Below are 17,623 nucleotides of genomic sequence, written 5' to 3'. Positions count from 1 at the left end.
GTTTGTGTAGCGCTCGATGAGGTGGCCCGCATGTGTCTGGGGTGTAACACCTCAGACTGCAGGGGGCTCACATGATTGAGGGCCCCTCCATACAAAAAAACTGCCTGCACATAGAAAATGAGCGTGTCTGGGAGACAAGGGTTCTAGCCTAGCCTTGTCCCTTTTCTATATGCAGGGAGTTTTAATTTTATTTAGGATTTGATTTGACGCAGGGATTTCATTTATTTTTATGTATGGAGAATGCTTCAGTCATGCGAGACCCCTACCTGCAGTCCTAAATGGTGCCGTTCAGTGAGGTTTCCCACCTCAGTCAGGATGTGACCTGTGGTCAGGGACAACTTGGGGACTAAGCGAGGGAAAGTGGGCTTCAGCGAGGGATGGATGAAAATTTCACCTCACCTTCCCATGTGGTTTGACCACTTCTGGACTGACTTCCTACATAAATGGGAAAAGAAAGAATGAATGAAAGCTCTAAGCAGGGCTGGGGAACCTGTGACAAATGGTCAAGGATGATGGGAGTTGGAGTTCACAGCATCAGGAGGGCCACAGCCCACAGGTTTCCCATGCCTGCCCTATAAGGGCACCATTCTGCTCCTGATACTATCCTTCAAAGAGATCATTTTGTGCAAATCTGTTGTAAGGTGCCTTGAGATCCTCTTGAGGCTATCAAGTGAGATATAAAGATAGATAGACAGATAGATGTTTCTCCACAAAGCATGTAGTCCAGCCTTTCCTAAGCCGGTGCCCTCCAGCTGTGTTGCAGTACAACTCCCATCATCTCCAACCAGCACCCCGCTGGCTGGGGATGATGGGGGTTGCAGCTCAACACATCTGGAGGGGCCAGCTTGGGGAAAGTTGAGCCAGGTAAATGATGGTGTTGGTCCATCATCATCAATACAAGATGATGTATTGATAGCTGCCAATGTGAGCAGCTTTAAAAAGGGGGTGAGGGAAATCCATGGAGGAGAAGGCTATCAGTGGCTACTAATCCTCATGGCCACTATATGCTGCTACATCCAGGATCCAGGGCAGCATTCCACTGAATACCAGTGGCTGGAGAGGGTACCACTGCCCTCACGCCCCACCTTTGGGCTTCCCCAGAGGGATCTGGTTGACATATGACCAGCATCTGGTACCCAGAGGTATACTGTGTATATCCGGGGTGCTGAACCTCTTTCAGTCCAAGGGCCGAATTCCATTCAGGAGGAGCCCTAGGGGGCCACATTCCAGTGGTGGGCAGGACTGAAGGCAAAGGGGTGGGGCCAAAATGCCAGCATCTTTGAGCTTCAAGATCTTCCTGCCAGCAACTGAACCTCGGGAGAGGCGTTTCGTCCTTGTAGACGCGGGGACGGAAAAACTGCACTAAAGCTGTGATACCACCAAATGATTGACACTTGGTGGAAAGGGGCCAGGGGCCAGAGGAAAGGCGTGTGGCCCTCTCAGGAACCCCAGAGAGCCAGATTCAGACCCCAGGAGGGCTACGTTGGGACACAGAATCATAGAATAGTAGGGTTGGAATGGGCCTACAAGGCCATTGAGTCCAACCCCCTGCTCAATGCAGGAATCCAAGTCAGAGCATCCCTGACAGGTGGCTGTCCAGCCTCGTCTTGAATGCCTCCAGCATGGGACAGCCCCTCGCCTCCCCAGGTAATTGGTTCCATTGTCGGATTGCTCTAACAGTCAGGATGTTTTTCCTGATGTTCAGCCGGAGTCTGGCTTCCTGTGACTTGAGCCCATTATCCTGCGTCCTGCACTTTGGGATGATCGAGAAGGGATCCTGGCCTTCCTCTCTGTGACAGCCTTTCAAGGACTTGAAGAGCACTATCCTATCTCCCCTCAGCCTTCTCTTCTCAAGGCTAAACATGCCCAGTTCTTTCCCCAGGGACCCTGGGGCTAGCGATTCCCCGCTGCTGTGCTTAGTCAGTAAAGCAGCCTTCCCCAACCTGGTGCCCTCCAGATGTGTTGGACTACACATCTGGAGGGCACCAAGTTGGGGAAGGCTGTAATACTGAGCAAAAGAGGGAGAGAGAGGAGGTTGCTTCTGTCCCCCCTCCCCGGCTGTGTTCTGATGCTGCTGCTGGGGGCTGGGCGGCTGTTTGGGCGCTGCGCCTCCCTGGCTCTGGGGCCGCCCCTCTCCCCTCCCCCTCCGCGCCCCCCCCCCTTTGCATCTCATTGCTTCATCCCCATCAGACGCTGCTGTCAGACAGGCGGCTCTTCCGAAGGAGGAGGAGGAGAGACAATCCGGGGAGAGCTTTGGCTGCCACCCCCGCTCCCTCCGCGGGACCCACATCCGCGCCCCCAAGCGGACCCTCGGAAGCGCAGGTGCACGACCCCCGTCGCTGCCGCTCTCGTCTTTCCAACGGCTTTTCTTCTCCGGAGCGCCTGCCCAGATCTCAGCATCACCCGCTGCGGAGGGGGCGTTGTGGGGGGGGGGTCCTGCGCATCTGCGCCCAGGAAGGCGGCGCTCCCCTCGGCTTGCAAACCACCCTGGGCGGAAAACCGGCTCTTTTCTCCCACCTTCCCGCAACCTGAAATCCGTCTTTGGGTGGAGCAGCGGGGGGGGGGGAGCACCATCTGCGCTTGTGTAGCATCCATTGCAGAGCCGGGCATCGCGGGGGGGGGTGGAAAAAGAGAGCGAGAGAGCGCCGCGCGCCCCCGCCCCCACCCCAAGGCCCCGATCCGGCGCGGCCGTGTGCAGGAGAAGACGGCCGGCGGGGCGTTGCGAGGACCGGCGTCGGGGGAGCGCCCCGGGATGTGGCGGCGGCGGCGGCGGCAGCGCCTTTAACGGCGGCGCCGGCTGGGTGCGGGCGGCGGCGGCGGCGCAGCGCGACGAGGACGGCAGGCCGGATGGTGGCCCGCGGCGGGCTCGGGCCCTGCGGGCAGCGCTGGGCGGAGAGGAGCGGCCGGGGGCGGCTCGAGGCGTGACGCCCCCCGCGCCGGGAAGGCCACCGGGCGCCCGCCGCCCCCGGGCCGGGGAGAGGCGGGCCGCTGAGCGACGCGCGCCCCGCAGCGCGGCTGGGCTCGCGCCGCGCGGCTGCCGCAAGGCTCGGGGGGGTCTGCGCCGCGCCCGCGCCCGCGCCCGCCCGGCTCGCCGCCCCCCGCAGCCGGCGCCTGGACGTTGAGAGACGGCGCCCCCCGCGCACGCGCCAGGGCCGCCGCCGCCATCCGGTGGGCTCGGCGCCGCAAAGCCCCGCCTGGCTCGCAGCCGAGCGTTGGCAGCCCGCCCGCGGGGCGAAACCGAGGAGGAGGGGGCCGCGCGCCCGAACCGACGCCGGGCTCCAGCAGGGCCTGAGAGCTGGTGGCGCCCACAGGGGCTCCGCGTTTTGTGCAGGCAGGCAGGCCAGGCCAGAGCCCCTTGTGAGTAAGGCGCTCTGGCCACCGCCACCACGTGCTGCTGGGCGCTTTCTGGGGCATCAGCTGCCGCCCGCCATGCTGGACCAGACCGGAATTTGGCCATGAGACGGGCGCTGTGGATCCCTTGGAGCAGGCCTGGTGAATTGACTCCAGCTGGCTACGCGGTGGGATCGGTGCCTGCCCCTGGGTTGCTTTGACTTGGCTGCTACCCTTTGCTGACCGCCTGGTGCTCGCCCCTTTTCCGTTCCTCCCCGCCGCCATGGGGACGGTACTGTCCCTGTCTCCCGGACTCCGGAAAGCCAGTCTCTACGACGATGGTTCCTCCAGCTCTCTGGCCCACTATCCGGGCCTGCCGAGCACCAAGGGCAGCGGGCAGAAGGCCGAGAAAGGCCTCAAGAGGCACTCCATGTTCATCCCGGCCTTGACGTGGAAAAGACTGGTGGCTTCCACCAAGAAGAAAGGCTCCCGAGCCGGCAGCAAAGGCCCGTCCAACAACAACAACAACAACTACCACCATGCCAAGGACGTGGCCCTCCTCAACCACGAGAACGTCAAGAAGTCCCTCTCGTGCGCCAACCTCGCCAGCTACGATGGGAGCGGGCAGCCTCTGGCCCCGCTCAGCTCCAAGCGCATCTCCAACACCTCCGTGTCCTCGCTCAAGCCCGGCAGCATCGGGGGCACCTCCTCGTCCCCCCGCCGGGTCATTGTCCAGGCCTCCACCAGCGAGCTGCTGAAGTGTCTGGGCGAGTTTCTGTGCCGCCGCTGCTACCGCCTGAAGCACCTCTCGCCCACCGAGCCCATCCTGTGGCTGCGCAGCGTGGACCGCTCGCTCCTGCTGCAGGGCTGGCAGGACCAGGCCTTCGTCACGCCCGCCAACGTCGTCTTTGTCTACCTGCTGTGCCGCGAGATGATCGACGGGGACACGGTGGCCAGCGAGCACGAGCTCCAGGCCGCCCTGCTCACCTGCCTCTACCTTTCGTACTCCTACATGGGCAACGAGATCTCCTACCCGCTCAAGCCCTTCCTAGTGGAGGCCTCCAAGGATGCCTTCTGGAACCGGTGCCTTCGCATCATCAACGCCATGAGCGCCAAGATGCTCCGGATCAATGCGGACCCGCACTACTTCACTCAGGTCTTTGCCGACCTCAAAAATGAAGGCAACAGCACCCGCGAGGACTTCGCCCGGGTCCTGGACCGGTGACTGGCTTTCCTAGCAAGGCCTGTGGACCTGCTCGGGTCGAGGTGGTCCTTTAGTGGCTTCTGATGACTGAGGGATGCACAACCATTTCTGCTTGGGATGGAGGCTTCCTTTGTGCCAGAAGAACTGGCCAAACATTTGCAGAAATAGACCACTGCTTTTATTGCAGTGAGGCAGACGATGATGCTGCAGCGCAAAAAAGGTGTTGTTGCTGCGGGGGGGGGGGGGGGGAGATGCAGATGCCAAGAGAGTTCAATCCTTTTGGGTGGCTTTTTGCACAGAGGGAGGGAGGCATCCCTAGTGGGATTGGACTTTGGTAATCATTTTTGAAAAGGCCAGTAGGTTCCCCGGCCCCATCCTTTTTATTACTATTATTATTATTACTATTATTATATTGTGGCTTGTTAATTTTATCTTCTACAGACTGCCAAAAATAACATTCTGGAAAGAAAAAAAATACCAGGAGAAACAAAAGAAATGTTAAAGATTGGGCTGGATCTAAAAAGCAAGCCCCCCACACACACATTAACAGGCCTGCCTGTTCACCCTGGCCTCTGGTTTGCTGTGTAAATGTGGAGGTGGAATTTGTACTTCAGAATCTGGCTCTTTAAATTATTATGATTATAATGCCTCCCTGTTGCTTTCAGCCACTTTTGTGTGGCTCAGAGGTCCTGCTTGCACCGCTTGGATTCAACCTCCGCCCGCTCAGCCCCTTTGCAACTGCTGCTGGCACACCATCAAAATCTGCATCGGAGAACGAGTGATCAGATCCTGTCCTTGCGCAGTTCCTATGTGAAGTGTGAGTGTTTGATTATGCAAAAGAATGGTGGTCCTGAGTGTGAATGGAAGAAGCTGGTTCTTGCACCCTTTGGCTTCTGTTACTGTTTTGGGCTTGGCTTTTGTGCAGAGCGGAGGTGTGAAAGTGACTGGGAAAGAGAGATGCCCCAGAAGCTGTCCAAGCCAGGGTGTATTATCAGGACTAGCCTGGCCACACAAACAACGGAAGCGATCTCTTGGAGGCCGCAGTATTATTACGGGATGCCAAAGAAATAGCGTGCGACCCGAGAAATCTGCCCCAGGATCCTATGCTGTGTCGCTGGTGATGTGGGTGTGCAATTGTTGGGTTGCACAAAGCTGTGCACCATCCAAGAGTTGCACTCCAGCCATCCTCTGCGGCATTGCAAATGAGCTTGGGGCAACATCTCTTGGATTGTTCATGCAGTACCAATGTCTTAGGGCAGTCCTGCATCTCTCATATTGCATTCTTGACGTGTGTCATCTCCTTTAAAGTGGAACCAAACATGATAAGACTGGGGGCTAGGGTGGGAACTTCCTCTTATGTTTGCAGCATGTGGGTTTTCTCCGCACAGAACTGGGCGTTTTCATGTGGACGTCTGGATTCGCTGAGTAAGCTGCAAACCTGCATCACTTTTATGCCAGGCTAGCTGTCACATCTATCCCCCAGGAACCCTGGGAAATGTAGTTTTATGAGGATCCTGGTACCCTGCATAGAACTACAACTCCCAGGGTTCTCTGGGGTGAAAGAATCACTGTAAAGCCAGCATGAACCTGTGGTACACAATCTGAGGTACTAGGCAGGGTTATATTTGGGTGGACCCTGTTGTGGTATTTGACCTCCTTGCAATCTTGCGGTGAGGGTGAAAGATATGTTAGAAAGGAAGTCACAGCAAGAGTTGGTCATGTGGACCTGTGGCGCTGGCCACATGGACACAGATCTCTGCTACGTGGAGAGCCAACAGAGGGCATGGAGGTCACAAGAGCGAGATTGATAACTTTGATTTTTCCAACTTGCCACTGACAGCAAACAAACGTGGTACCTGCACTCTGGTTTCTCTTGCTTGGCCTCAGGTGCTCCCCAGTTTCGCCAGCCCTCTCTCCACTCCCAGGCTGTGTCTGTGGATGGATGGAGGCTCTCCCTGGTCCAGGTAAGTCCAGAGATGGCGTGCATGCAAAATACAGCAGTCTCGTGATAAAGAGAGTCCATCTTGGGGAAGCTGTGGTCATCCGTGCACTCCTGTCGGGAGAGTTCTGACTTCTCTTACGGCTCTTGTGGCTCTCTGCACCTTGGACAGCTCCGTCGGAGCTCTGGCTGCTTCTGTGACTGCAACCTGGAGCGGATTCGCCACCCCACTGACATCGGAGCCACCAGCGTCCACTGGGCTGTTGGCTGCCCCCAGCGTGAAAGTGGCCTAGGCTGGCAGTGGCTGTGACGGGATGGGCCGCCTCTCAGTCTCCCTGACCCTGATCTTTCAGCCCATGCCTTGATTATCCCAGCGGTCAGAAGCCTTTTTCATGGCTTCTTGTCCAATCGGCCAGGTGCCATCCTTAGTGCCAACATGGCAACTATAACAGGATGAGGCATGCATGCCAGAACGTTCTCTTCCGCATAGCTCGGAATAGATCGGAGCCCGGTCTGTTCCGTCTGGCCCCCTCCCCAAGGAACATGACTGGCTGCCTTCCACCTATTGGTCCATCTGGCCCAGTATTGTTGTCTCTGACTTTCCAGGGTCTCAGGTAGAGCCTCTGGTGCAGAGGTTTCTTCCCATTACCTGCTGTCTAATTCTTTCTTAAGCGGAGATGTTGCGGATTGAACCTGGGGCCTTCTGCACGCAGAGGCCCAGCTCCGTCTCTGAGCTACACCCCCACCCCTCGTTCCGTGTCGGGGTCCGTCTCCATTAGAGAATTCTCAGCAGCATCAAACTTCTACCATTCCCCAGGTTCCTTGAGGGAAACACCATGACAATTAAATTAAAGGAAAGTCATTGTAGGTTTTCCCAACACAGAGACAAACACGAACTAGGAGCATAACTAGTCGGCTGCTATTAAAAGAAAAAGTACACTGGATAAAAAAATTGGCTATTTAATATGATTGCCCCAGGGAGGGTAAGGGGAAAATACATTTATCTCCTGCTGATTTCCATGGCAACTGGCAAAATTTGGAGATGGCAGCTGAACCAGTAACAGAGAGAGGTGTTGTGTGTGTGTGTTTCGGTTTAAAATCTAGATTAAAAAAACAGTTTAACTCCTTCACCCGATGAAAGGGCTTCTTTATTAAAGAACAATACCTTTCTTTTTCATGGCATGAAGTATTATTATGTGAAACGATCTCTTGCTCTCCCTGAAAACCTGCAGAGAAAGAAAGGATACAGATTATTTATTTATTTAACGTATATCTAGGCCACCTTTCGGGACGAGAGCCCTCCACCCCCCAGGCAGCGTACAACAATAAAATTTATTTGATAAAACTGATGCAGTAATAAAAGAACAAATATTCATAAAAACAACCACCACCTTGATTTCCCTCTTATCATTAACTAAGAGAGAGACAGAGAGAAAAGGAAATCAGATGTTGTTCTTTAAATATCCTGATTAAATATGTCAAAGCAACATCATGTGAGGAATTCCAGGGCTTAAAGTGAGAACTTGCTGGTGGTGGTAGAAGGAACATCAGCCCCTGGGAATGACTGGGCAGTTTTCTTTTTCTTGTGTTCTTACAGTTAAATTTTGGCATTTGCTGCCACCAGATGTAGTGATGGCCACCAACTTGGATGGCTTTAAAAGGGGATTAGACAAATTCATGGAGGATAAGGCTAGCAATGGCTACTAGTCCCAAAGGCTATATACTACCACTGTGTAAACAGAATGCTGGACTACATGGACCCTTGAAGGTCGGATCCAGCAGGGCCCTTCTTATGTTCTCGTGAATAGCAGGAGCTTGGCTTTCTGCCGACCTGGTGTTTACGGTACCAGACAGTCCCACTAGGGTCTTCAGCTCAAAGAGGTGGACTGACGACCTCTCTCACTGAACAGATCTGTCTGTCTAGTTTGCATTAGGAATGAACTAGATTGAAAAGCCTTATATATTAATAGTGAACCCATTCTCGTGAGTGCCACTCCTGAAAATGCCTCTACACGCACACACACAAGAGGGGAGGTATCAGCTGTTTTGGGGGAGCCCCAAAGGTTGGGGAAGTGCAAAGCAACATTAGGAGGAAAAGATTCCTCCAGGGTGGGGGGATGGAAAACTGGATGGGGGGAATGGCATGGCATGGTTGGAATGCTGAACAGGATCACTCCACACCCCACTTGTTAAATGTAAAAGGAAGTGAAGGAGGCTGTGGGTGTGAATGTATGTCTCAGTGTGTGCACGTGTGTAAGAGCTGGAGATTGGCAGCAGGATGGGCCTCCCCTTTTACCCCGCTTCCGCACAAGGCACTCCAGCATAGCAACCCTCCGGCATATGTGGGACCTGATACTGCATAGCCCAACCTGCCTTCATTGCTGCCGCTGGCTGGAACGCTCACCACCACCGCAGCTCTTGGGCAGGAAGAGGGTGACGTCAGTGACTGTCGTGTAGCCCCTTGAGTCCTGTGATCCCAGTTCCTGAGTTTGTCGGGTTCAGTTGCCGGTTTTTGCCAGCAGGCCTTATTGGGGGTCTCTTTTTTGAAAGCATGCAGTCAGGACACGAGTTTGACTAATTCCAGGGCAATAATAGGAGCCTTAGGGAGCTGCTTCAGATCCTTGGTCCATCTAGCCCAGTATTGTCAACACTGACTGGCAGCGGTGGCTCCCCAGGGTTTCAGCCAGGAATTTTTCTAGCCCTATGGGGAGATGTTGAGAATGGAACTTGGGACCTCCTGCATGCAAAGTGTGTGCTCTACCACTGAGCCATGGCCCCTCCATTAAACTACCCAGCTCTTGTAGTATGCAAGAGCTTTTCTCCCACACCCACAGAAATACAATGAATGCACCTTTCTGTCAAGCCAGAGCACAGGGTCCTCCTAGACTTATATTGTCTGCCCTGCTTGGTAGCCTCTCCCCAGGGTCACGGTCCTTGCAAGCTGAGATCCATTCCATTGGCGATTCCAGGGATTGAACCTGAGCTCTTTATACATGCAAAGCATGTGCTCTCCGTACATGCCGGGCACTTGTAGAATATATTTGCATAGCTAGAGAGAAGTGCTTAGATGCAGGATATAGAAAGTCACTTTATAGAGGCACAAACCTACTGTGTCGATATGAACTGTATACATATATTTTTATACCTGAGAGTATTGGTGTCTGTAATATGGGCTTTGGCCAACAACTTCTTTTTATAAAAGATCCAAACTCTGCAATTTAAGGCCAGCCCAAATAATGGCTTCTTGGCCCTCCTGATCCAGAACTGGAGCACAGGAAGCAACCTGGGCAAAGGTGAGGATCTCTTCCTCTGGGATCACTCTACAGAGAGCTGGGGAAAGTGATCTGTTTGGACAGCATAGCCAAGCCTGTGTGTATTCCATGACTACACCGAACAAGCACAGAAATGGGTACTGGGCACCAAATTTAGCATACTAATAACCTCAGCTTAAAAAAAAATGATATGCCAAGTTTCTAGTCCTTATGGGTTTGGATCGAGGTGAGCCCATTTTTCCTAATTTGCATAATTTATACAAGTTGGAGGATTCGGCATTTCTTGGCACATAATTTGACGGTGACTTTTTGTTGTAGTAGTAGTAAAGAGGGCAGGTAGTCCTGTGCATCGTCCATGCTAGTCCCACCCTGATGACGATGGGATCAGTGTGTGGAGAAGGAACACTGAAGCAGTGTTCCCCATCCTCAAATGGAGAGCCATCTAGACGAGCCCTAAAGACTACACGCACACCAGTGAAAGGGACTCTCGATGCTTCGGATTCTGGGAGATTTTTATCCCACCCAGCTGCTGCTAAACCAGCATTTCCCCCTTGGTGTAAATGCTGATCTGTACATAATCGTGTAAATAGGTTTCCTACAGGGAAAGTGGACATTGTGCATGTTGAGAAGATCTATTTAATTTTTGTCTTTCTTTCTCTCCTTCCATTCATGTGTTTCTTTCTGGAATTGTTTGGTTTGTAAATTAAAAAGGGGGTGGGGTGGGTGGGGTTTGGAACCTCCTACACATTGGTGTACACTATTCCCCAAAACATGCGGGATATTTTTTTCCCCTCTAGCATGGGACAGGATAGCTGGGATGATCAGAACTGATCTGTTTCCCAACTGGGATTGTATTGGACTTCTATTTTTAAGACAAGGCACTTTTTGTTCTTTCAAATCTCTTATTTATTTTTGGGATTTTTGCAGCAATGTTCTCCCTGAAAGCAACTGGGGAAGGAGTCTAAAAAAATATATATGTGAATAGAAAACCTGCCTCTTTATTGCCTCCGGCAAAGAACATTTCTGACACCTGTTTTTGCGACGAAGGCCAGTAGCTTCAGAGTGCAAGGAAGATGGAATTCCAAGTCCTACAAAAACAACTTAGTGAGGACATGCATCACCATTCACAGCCCTGCCTGTATGGAATGAGGAACCCAAAAGATAAAGTTTTTTTAAAAAAGTGGGATTTTTCCCTCTCCAGAAGTTGTTTGAAATCTGTTTGTATAATATTTACTATCTGAGACTTGCCTAAATGTTTGATTTCTACGTTGTATTGACCTGTAATCATTGCGGGGAGAAGAGGGTCTCTCTTTCTAATGACGTAGAAGGGGGATTACATTGGGTGGGTGGGTAGATATCATTGACCATGGCACTTTATGCAAAATAAAAATTCAAACTGAGAAAATGTGAGGCTCTTTATGATTATTTTTAAGAAGAATCTCTTCTCGTTTAACACTGGTGATGGGGGTTGTGGTGCATCCTGCTGTGCAGCAAGGCTAATGGGCAGATTGCGCCGGAAGGGGCTCCCCCAACCTGGTGCCCTCCAGATGTGTCAGACTACAGCTCCAAAATGTCTGGCTGGGGAATATTGGAGTTGCAGTCCAACACATCTGGAGGGCGCCTGCTTGGGGAAGGCTGATGTAAATCCACTAATCATTTCAGGTTTCCATCATGTAGATGTATGTGTCTGGAGATTAATAGCTTAGGCAATGATATAATGGATTCTCCATGTGCTAATGTCAGCATGGCTCCCCACAAACGCAAGACCTCCACTGTGGTGGAGTATTCGTGGCTAGAGAGGCTTTTTGGAGCAGAGGCTATTACCCTCTTGAGTGAGACATCCAAATCCCTCCTAGCATGTTCTGAAGTATCATTGCTGCAAGCTGGCACCAAACCCCGCTGAGGAAATTCTGAAGGGTGTGGATGTCTGTGTGTTTGGGGGGGGGGGGGAGATCTGACAAAACAAAATACACCCATGTAAAAAGAAATACGTATTTGTCTTCATCTCGGCTCGGCCAACGAAGAGAACCAAAGGATTCAAGTCCTTATAACACTCGAAGCAGGCCTCAGCTAGGCCAGGCCAGAACTGCCATCTTGGGCCTAAGAAAACAGACTGTCTGCCCTGCTGAGGGGAACCAAAGAAGAATAAAATTATGTATTTTATTTCTGTGAGCCTCCTTGAGGAGGCTTCTGCCCTGAAAGGCAGCCAAGACATTTACAAAAGAAAGAAAGAGAGAGAGAGAGAAAGCAAGCAAGCAAGCTGAGCACCACGATTTGCAGGCCCGAGCCTCACATGGACCAGACAGGGCCTTTCCTCACAGATTGGGCTGGTAAAAAGAAGAAAAAAAAGGTCATGCACTACTGTGTCCATTGTAGTGACTGCTAATATGGTTTTAGTACAAGATTTCGTACTAGTTTTAGTCGGCCAAACAATTATTGCACTTGGCACATGAGCCATTTTTTTCAAATTAGATACGTAAGATAGAGAATGTTTTGTTGAGTTGTGCCCACCTAATCCCAGACAAGTATATATTTGAAGCGAAAGATGGCAACCCCTGCGATTAGCTGCCTTTAGCACCATTTTTGGCGGATATAAATGTAATATAAAGTGTTCAGTAAGCCTCAACCAAATATCTTTGGCACAGCTTTCTAGCAGTTAAGGCAAATAACACCCCTTGCTAATACCAAGCAATGTATTACATTCTGGGTGGTGTTATTTGCCTTAGCTGCTAGAATTTTTTTTTAAAGTGTTACTTTTTATCAAACAAGTTTTATACTTAGGCCTTTCAAAGAGCTTTGGATAACTTCAAAATTCGTTCTGGCACCCCGTTTTTTCAACTCTTTGAATCTGTAGCAGGTAATTCTAGGACCATGGACATGTGAAGGTATTTTATATTAAATCAGAGCACAGGCCCATCTAGCCCAGTATTATCTGTTCCAGGGGCCCCCAACACGGCGCCTGCAAAGCTCTCCACGCCCTGCCCCCTTAAAAAAAAAAATTAACTTGAAAAACATTAAGGTGCCGGGTTCTCCTTCCTGGTCCTGAACCTGCCGCTGGTCGGCTGTTCACTGGGCAGGAAGAGAAGGAAAGAGCTGCTTCTTGGCCCACCCAATCTTCTTCTGACCCACAGACCTTCCCTTTTAGTCTCTCTCACCACGCCCATCCTCTTGCCTTGCTACTTCTCTCCCCCAACCACTTTCCTTACTGTTTCACTCCCTTCCCCGTCTCTAGCCTTCTTTCTCTCCCACTCACCCTTTTATCTTGCTGTTTCTCTCCTCCCCCACCTCTTTACCTTGCTGTTTCTCCCCCTTGCTAGCCTCTAGCCTTGCTATTCCTCCCCCCTCACATCTTTTGACTAACCAGGCCCCCACGGAAGCCATGATGTGACCAGCCACATCCTCCATGGAAGCCATTTTGTGTTGGTGCCCACAGCACTTTCTTGAATTCCCAAATGTGCCATGGGTCCAAAAAGGTTGGGGACCCCTGGTGTACTGTGACTTGGAGCAGATGTGCAGGGCTTCAGGCAGAGTGGTGCCCTTTTCAGCCTGGCGTTCTGAGATCCATTTAGCCGGAGGTTGGGCCTTCTGCAGTTTTCCCTTTCGTTAACTAGAGATGCCAAGGATTGAGCCCAGGACCTTTCGCATAAAAGTGGATGTTCTCTAGCATTAGGGTGGCCAATAATAAATCACCCAAAAGGAGAACGTTCATCATCAAAAAAGAAGGTGCATATTTTCATAAAATGTGCATGTGCTAATTTATATGAACATATGCAAATTTAAAATAAATATTAGAACTGAAACTGAAGTGCAGTACATCTCACCATAGTAGGGAAGACTGTGACCAGGTGACCTGTGTGCCCGCCTGCTGAGCCTGCTGTCCAGGTGCTAACTGGTGACGGACAATGGTTCTTTTTCTTTAAACTGGAATTGGACAGTTGTTGTTCAGTCGTTCAGTCGTGTCCGACTCTTCGTGACCCCATGGACCATAGCACGCCAGGCCTTCCTGTCCTGCGCTCTCTCCCAGACCGTGCTCAAGTTCATATTCATTGCATCCGTGATGCTATCTAGCCATCTCATCCTCTGCCGTCCCCTTCTCCTTTTGCCTTCCGTCTTTCCCAGCATCAGGGTCTTTTCCAGGGAGTTTTCTCTTTGCATTAGGTGGCCAAAATATTGGAGCTTCAGCTTCATTATCTGTCCTTCCAATGAGCACTCAGGGTTGATTTCCTTTAGGATGGACTGATTTGACCTCCTTGCAGTCCAGGGGACTCGTAAGAGTCTTCTCCAGCACCACAGTTCGAAAGCATCAATTCTTCGGCGCTCAGCCTTCCTCATAGTCCAGCTCTCACAGCCATACATTACTACTGGGAAAACCATAGCTTTGATTAGACGGACCTTTGTCGGCAAGGTGATGTCTCTGCTTCTTCCTATGCTGTCTAGGTTGGCCATAGCTTTCCTCCCAAGGAGCAAGCGTCTTTTAATTTCATGGCTACAGTCACCATCTGCGGTGATCTTGGAGCCCAAGAAAGTAAAATCTGTCACTGCTTCCATTTCTTCCCCTTCTATATGCCTTGTCGTACTCCTTTCCCAATTTTGAACCAATCGGTTGTTCCATGTCTGGTTCTTACTGTTGCTTCTTGACCCTCGTACAGGTTTCTCAGGAGACAGGTAAGGTGGTCTGGTACTCCCATCACTTTAAGAATTTGCCACAGTTTGTTGTGATCCACACAATCAAAGGCTTTAGCGTAGTCAATGAAGCAGAAATAGACGTTTTTCTGGAATTCTCTTGCTTTCTCCATGATGCAGCGAATGTTGGCGATTTGATCTCTAGTTCCTCTGCCTCTTCTAAACCCAGCTTGTACTTCCGGTAGTTCTCGGTTCGCATACTGCTGAAGCCTAGCTTGTAGGATTTTGAGCATCACCTTGCTGGCATGTGAAATGAGCGCAATGGTGCGGTAGTTTGAACACTCTTTGGCATTGCCCTTCTTTGGAATTGGAATGTAAACTGACCTTTTCCAGTCTTGCAGCCACTGTTGAGTGTTCCAGATTTGTTGGCATATTGAATGCAGCACTTTAACAGCATCATCTTTTAGGATTTTAAATAGCTCGGCTGGAATACTGTCATCTCCGCTAGCTTTGTTGTTACTAATGCTTCCTAAGGCCCACTTGACTTCACTCTCTAGGATGTCCAGCTCAAGTTCAGTGACCGCACTATCATGGCTATCAGGGACATTCAGATCTTTCCTGTATAGTTCTTCTGTGTATTCTTGCCACCTCTTCTTAATCTCATCTGCTTCTGTTAGGTCCCTGCCTTCTTTGTCCTTGATCATGCCCGTCTTTGCACAAAACGTTCCCTTGAGATCTCCAATTTTCTTGAAGAGATCTCTAGTCTTTCCCATTCTGTTGTTTTCCTCGATTTCTTTGCATTGTTCATTTAAGAAGGCCTTCTTGTCTCTCCTTGCTATTCTCTGGAACTCTGCATTCAGTTGGGTATATCTTCCCCTTTCTCCCTTGCTTTTCGCTTCCCTTCTTTCCTCAGCTACTTGTAAAGCCTCATCAGACAGCCACTTTGCTTTCTTGCATTTCTTTTTCTTTGGGATGGATTTCGTTGCTGCCTCCTGAACAATGTTACGGACCTCCGTCCATAGTTCCTCAGGCACTCTGTCTATCAGGTCTAATCCCTGAAATCTATTCCTCACCTCCACTGTATATTCATCAGGGATATGATTTAGGTCATACCTGAACGGTTTAGTGGTTTTCCCGACGTTCTTCAATTTAAGCCGAAATTTTGCAAGAAGCAGCTCATGATCTGAGCCACAGTCAGCTCCAGGTCTTGTTTTTACTGACCGTATGGAGCTTCTCCATCTTTGGCTGCAAAGGACATAATCAATCTGATTTCGATATTGACCATCTGGTGACGTCCATGTGTAGAGTCGCCTCTTGTGCTGTTGGAAAAGACTGTTTGCTATGATCAGCATGTTCTCTTGGCAAAACTCTATTAGCTTTTGTCCTGCTTCATTTTGTATACCAAGGCCATGCCGGCCTGTTATCCCGGTGATTTCTTGACTTCCTACTTTAGCATTCCAATCCCCTATGATGAAGAGGACATCTTTTTTTGGTGTTAGTTCTAGAAGGTGTTGTAGGTCTTCATAGAACCGATCAACCTCAGCTTCTTCGGCCTCAGTGGTTGGGGCATAGACTTGAATTACTGTGATGTTGAATGGTTTGCCTTGGACAGACAGCCCTTCAAATAGAGGATGCCTTTAGGTAGAGGACTGTCCTCTGTAAAAGAGGCCACCCCATCTACTACTGAGGTAAAGGTTGGAGGCTTTTAAACTGTCATTTCCTCAATCTTCCTGGGTCTAATGCATTTGCCCTTTGAAGTCCCACAAAGTTTGCCATGGCATCTTTTAAAAATGAGATAGAATAATGCCTGAAAACAGTATTTTCAGCATCAGACAAGTCTGTTTTGCCCTGAAAACTTTCAAGGTGCCTAACAAGCTTGTTAAAATGGAGGACAGCTGGAAACGAAAAAACATCAATCAGTTTCTTAGAGCTGAGTGGATTTTGAACTCACAGGAAAGTAGATTGCCAAAAATATGTTCAGCAGAACAATTCTTTACTAGCAATCCCATCAGTATATGTCCAGAAGTGGGAGGCACGTGCCGATAAATTCATATTTTCACCAACCAAGGCTAGGTATGCTTTAATGGGATGTATCTTGCTGAGCAAATAGGCGTGGGTTCCTGAGGTCAAGTGTGGGAATGATGGATGATTCCTGCTGCCCGTCTGCCATGCCCAGAAACTGCACCCTCTGGAACTATCACATGCCAGAGGTATGTGGGTGGGCTGTCATAACCCAGTAACAAACAAAATGCATCCTGTATATACTCAGAGAATCTCTCATCTGTACTATAACATCACATGTTCCAGAACTAACGCATCGTATTGATAGCAGATGTCAGGGATATTTAGAAATCATTATTATAATTTAAATTGAAATATAATACATCTCACCATGGCGTGGAAGACTGTGACCAGGTGATCCATGTACTTGCATGTTCAATCTGCTGTCCAGGTGCTAACTGGTGACAGGCAACAGTTCTTCTGGTTCTTTATCTTTAAACTGGAACTGGACAGGACAGCCCTCAAATAGAGGACGCCTTCAAACAGAGGGTGATCCTCCAGCAACTCTTCGTGTTGAGGACTGTCCTCTGCAAAAGTGGACACATGGTCACCCTAGCAGTTTGGAGCAAAACAGAGCCTCAAAAAGATAGACGTAGAATTGTGGAACAAGGTACCTCTGAGCACATGCTCAGCCCAGGAATTTATTTTCAGACCGCAAAGTGGAGCACTGCAACCGAACCCTTTCACACATAAATCTGCTCCTATTTCTCTCCTTGCCCAAGTGTTCTTGATTTCAGCAGCCTAGTTCAGAAGGGGAGGGTTATAATTTAATGAAATTATAATTAAATAAGGGAGGGATTTTTGTTGTTGCTGTTGGGAAACCACAGGGAGTCAGGAACCTTTGCTGATCTACTGCAAATCACCCAGAGAGATATCCGTAGATCCTGAGCTACCTTCTGCCTGCCTCTGACTTACGGAAAGCATTGCCACAATCTCCTGTTCCCGCCAGGGTGCTAAGCAAGACAAGAACTAGGGGCCTGATCTTGAGCCAGAGTAATCCAGGTGCAGGAAGGGAGGACAGCAGAAGCACACCACTGATCAGAGATAAGGCAGCAGGGATGCTTGTGGGTCAGATAGGGGTCGCCTGTGCCCACCTCGGGCCCAGAGGCCACCCCTCGTAAAACAAAATCAAGGTTTTGGCTCTGCAGCACCTGGGGGAGCTCCCACAGAAAGCGTATTTTGCGCAAACAGGGC

General features: G+C 50.4%; 1 protein-coding gene across 1 annotated transcript; it reads left to right on the top strand.

The window, feature by feature from the left end:
* The first annotated feature begins 3,245 nt into the window (after nt 1-3,245).
* LOC146345301 (cyclin-dependent kinase 5 activator 1-like) lies at nt 3,246-4,991 on the top strand. Its single transcript, XM_084855120.1, has one exon. The coding sequence runs from the start codon at nt 3,614-3,616 to the stop codon at nt 4,553-4,555; it is 942 nt and encodes a 313-aa protein (XP_084711246.1). The 5' UTR covers nt 3,246-3,613; the 3' UTR covers nt 4,556-4,991.
* The last annotated feature ends 12,632 nt before the right edge of the window (nt 4,992-17,623 follow it).

Source organism: Heloderma suspectum, chromosome 5, assembly GCF_057233095.1.
Source record: "Heloderma suspectum isolate Gila_16-S chromosome 5, 16-S_ref, whole genome shotgun sequence".
In the NCBI taxonomy this organism is placed as follows: Eukaryota; Metazoa; Chordata; class Lepidosauria; order Squamata; family Helodermatidae; genus Heloderma; species Heloderma suspectum.
The sequence above is the reverse complement of the archived record's forward strand: the minus strand, read 5'-3'. Positions and strand labels throughout refer to the sequence as shown.